Source organism: Terrapene carolina, unplaced genomic scaffold, assembly GCF_002925995.2.
Source record: "Terrapene carolina triunguis isolate 2854851 unplaced genomic scaffold, T_m_triunguis-2.0 Scaffold33924, whole genome shotgun sequence".
In the NCBI taxonomy this organism is placed as follows: Eukaryota; Metazoa; Chordata; order Testudines; family Emydidae; genus Terrapene; species Terrapene triunguis.
The window spans coordinates 347,124-350,115 of record NW_020698275.1 but is presented as its reverse complement, the minus strand read 5'-3'; the positions used below and the strand labels follow the sequence as shown (position 1 = coordinate 350,115).

Sequence of the window (2,992 nt, the reverse complement as noted above, 5' to 3'; positions counted from 1 at the left end):
GTCACTGGCTGGGTTTGAGAGAGACTCAGCGCAGGACTTCAGCAAACAAAGGGGCAGGGAATCGTGTGTCATCCTGTGTGGTTTGCAAGTGCCTAAATTTGAAACTAAAACCCGCAGCCTGCCCCTCCCCCGTGAGCCTGTGCAGGGCTGGCTCCTTATCTGTAAATCAGCAAGAGACTTTCCAGCCCCTGTTCTGTCCCCTCCGTCCACCGGTACATGCGTGGGGGAGACGTAGATTCCATTCCTTCATTAGCATTTATTAATAACTATTCCTCTCCATCCCCTTCCCCACCTCCACGCACACTCCGACGCAGCCATGGAAATCCCTGCCGAGGGCTATAAAATACAGAGGCAGGCGACGGGGAAGCCAGACCATTCTCGGCCACCCCACTGTAGAGCAACCTGCCTCTGCTGGAGCCGGAGCCAAGAGAACCCACCTGGAAATGAAGGTCACCTCCTTAGCCCTGGTAACGCTGCTCCTTGCCGCTTTCTGGACTGAAGCCCACTGCGATTCCTGTAAGTACCGGGTCCGCCCCTTCCCTTACTCTACAGAGCCCTGCCTTGCCAGCTCCTCCGGCCCAGGCATTTCCAGCACCCAGGGTTAGGGCCCTGCAGCTTTGGAAGGGCAGGGGGTGAAGCAGAGGAAGCAGGGGGTGTGGGTGGGCCCTGCACTGGGACTCAGGAGATCTGGGTACAAGTCCAGTCTCCGTCACTGAGGCTGATTTCCAAAGCTGCCTGAGGGGTTTGGCTGCCCAGGTCCCACTGAAATGCACCAAAATCCCCTAGGAAGCTTTGGAAATCTGAGCCAGACTCTTCCTGGGCCTCAGGTTCCATCTGTAAAATGGGGATAAGGCTTTGTGATCTGGAGGCCGAGAGCTGTCAGCTCCAGAGCTCAGATATCGATAGCCCTTTATCCCAGGCTCTGAAAGGCATTCACCAGCATCACTGAATTAACCCTCGCCAGCCCCCGGCGGGAGTGTCAGTACCGTTCTCCCCATGCTGCTGGCAGGGAAACCGAGGCACAGAGCCACAAAGTGACAACCCAAATCACTCCGTGGCAGAATGGAGAATAGTCCATTTCTTGTGTCCGTGGAGGGCAGAACAACAACAACAATTAACCCGATTGTGGAGGGGCCGGGGGAGCATCCAAGAATTCCCTCCTGCCCCCAGAAAGGGGGGTTGGCTGCTAATGAGCACAGAACTAGTCAGTGAATGAAATTCTTTCCAGTCAGCTTGTCCTTGTTACTGAGGGAAGGAGAACGAATTCCCTTTCTCTTCTTTTCCCAGTCATCAGCCAGAGCAACACATGCTGCATGATGGATAATTTTGTTCCCAGAAGAATTTCTCCAAAACACATCAAAAGTTGCAGACCCACAGGTCCGAACTGCTCCCGCCAGGCCATGATGTGAGTATCCCGGGGCGTCCCACACACGGGGTCGATGTGTCTGTTTCATCTTATGTCCATAGCGCTGCCAAATGCAGTCAAACAAAATGCCACCAAAGATTGTTTACCTTTTATATGCAAACCCAGTAATTTGCTCTCCCACTCCCTGGTCTTTACCACCTCTGCTACTTTGTAGCCGAGAGTCAGTATCCGCTGTTGTAATGACCCCCGTCCTCTAATGCTGAAATTCCAGGACTAAATATTCTGCGGTACTTTCACAAACACGGAGTCAAGTGTTGTATATAATCAAACGTCTCCCTACAGGACCAAAGTGCATTGTGGGACGGGAAAGCTTTGTATTTTCATGGTGCCCCTGAACTGCCTGTGTTGCAAATGATGAAATAGACCAACAAGGGGGTCTCACGGCCGTTAGCCTGACTCCATGGGGCTCAGTTACAGAAGGCAAATGGAAAGGGACAGTCACACCCTTGCTAAGGGGCAGGACTCACTAGGTGGCGATGCTGGCAGATGCTAGAGCCTGGCTAACTGAGGTTCGGGGGCTGTAGGAGTCAGAGATGCACTAGAACTGCATGTGCTCCCCCAGCTCGGGGCTAGCAGGGAGCCCAGCTCGGCAGGGTCAAGGTGCACAGGCCGAGGTTTGTGGGGGCTCTGGTTACAGTAGCAGGGTGGGGGCTGTAGCTCAGGAGTGAGGGGCGTTGGCAGAGCTGGGGGGTGGGGGATGGAATGGGGCTGGCAGGGGATAGGCAGCCTAGGACAGCAGTGTGTTGCCCAAGCAGCTGGGGGATCCTATTCCAAGGTGGCAGCGCGGCAGGCCATGATCATGGTGTATTGACCGGTCTGCGTGGGGAGGCCACAGATTGCAATAGGACAAGATGTTGCAGGTCCGGATAGAGGTGTGTTGTCAAAGCTGGGGGAGGCAAGTGCCCACAGCAGCAGCCCCAGAGCCCAGGCAGCTCTGTCAGCCTCCTGCGTTCAAGAGACCCGATTTCACTGCAGAACCAGACCGTTCCCAGCGCTCTCAGTCACTGCCCTGCTGCGTGAGCTGTGATCAGTCTGGGTGTCACTTTGCATTTGCTAAGGGAGCCGGGCTCATCTCTCTCTCTCTCTTCACAGAGTGACGCTCACCCGGGGGAAGGAAGTCTGTGTTGATCCCAGTAAGATACGGTTGGCCACATGTAAAGGAAAGCAAGAAAAATCACTTAAAGACACCCAGACTGCACAGCTGAGACAACAGAAGCTGGACACAGTGTAACGCCCCCCATTATTTATATGGACTGATGTGTATCAGTGCACGGTTTTGAGAGGCTATTTTTCTAGCCCTGTTTATTTAAGGAGAACCCCTCCCATTCCCTCCATCCCTTCTGTGTCCCTTGTCCCCCCGTGACCCCCTGCCAACACCACTCTCATTCTTTGCAGATACAATAAAGTGCAGTGTTTTCTAACATGACCCAGTGCTTCTGCTTCTGTGAGTAGGAAATCCCACCCCCCCATTTTCTGAACAAGGCTGGGCCATGTCAGTATGTTGTCACTATGGAGACCCACAGATGGTCCATGGTGTCAGTATGGAGACCCAAAGATGGGCCAAGT

General features: G+C 54.0%; 1 protein-coding gene across 1 annotated transcript; it reads left to right on the top strand.

The window, feature by feature from the left end:
• Positions 1-443: 443 nt before the first annotated feature.
• On the top strand, positions 444-2,657 carry LOC113409667 (C-C motif chemokine 17-like). Its single transcript, XM_026663820.1, has 3 exons — positions 444-516; positions 1,288-1,405; positions 2,519-2,657. Exons 1-3 carry the CDS (start codon positions 444-446, stop codon positions 2,655-2,657), a joined length of 330 nt encoding a protein of 109 aa, XP_026519605.1.
• The last annotated feature ends 335 nt before the right edge of the window (positions 2,658-2,992 follow it).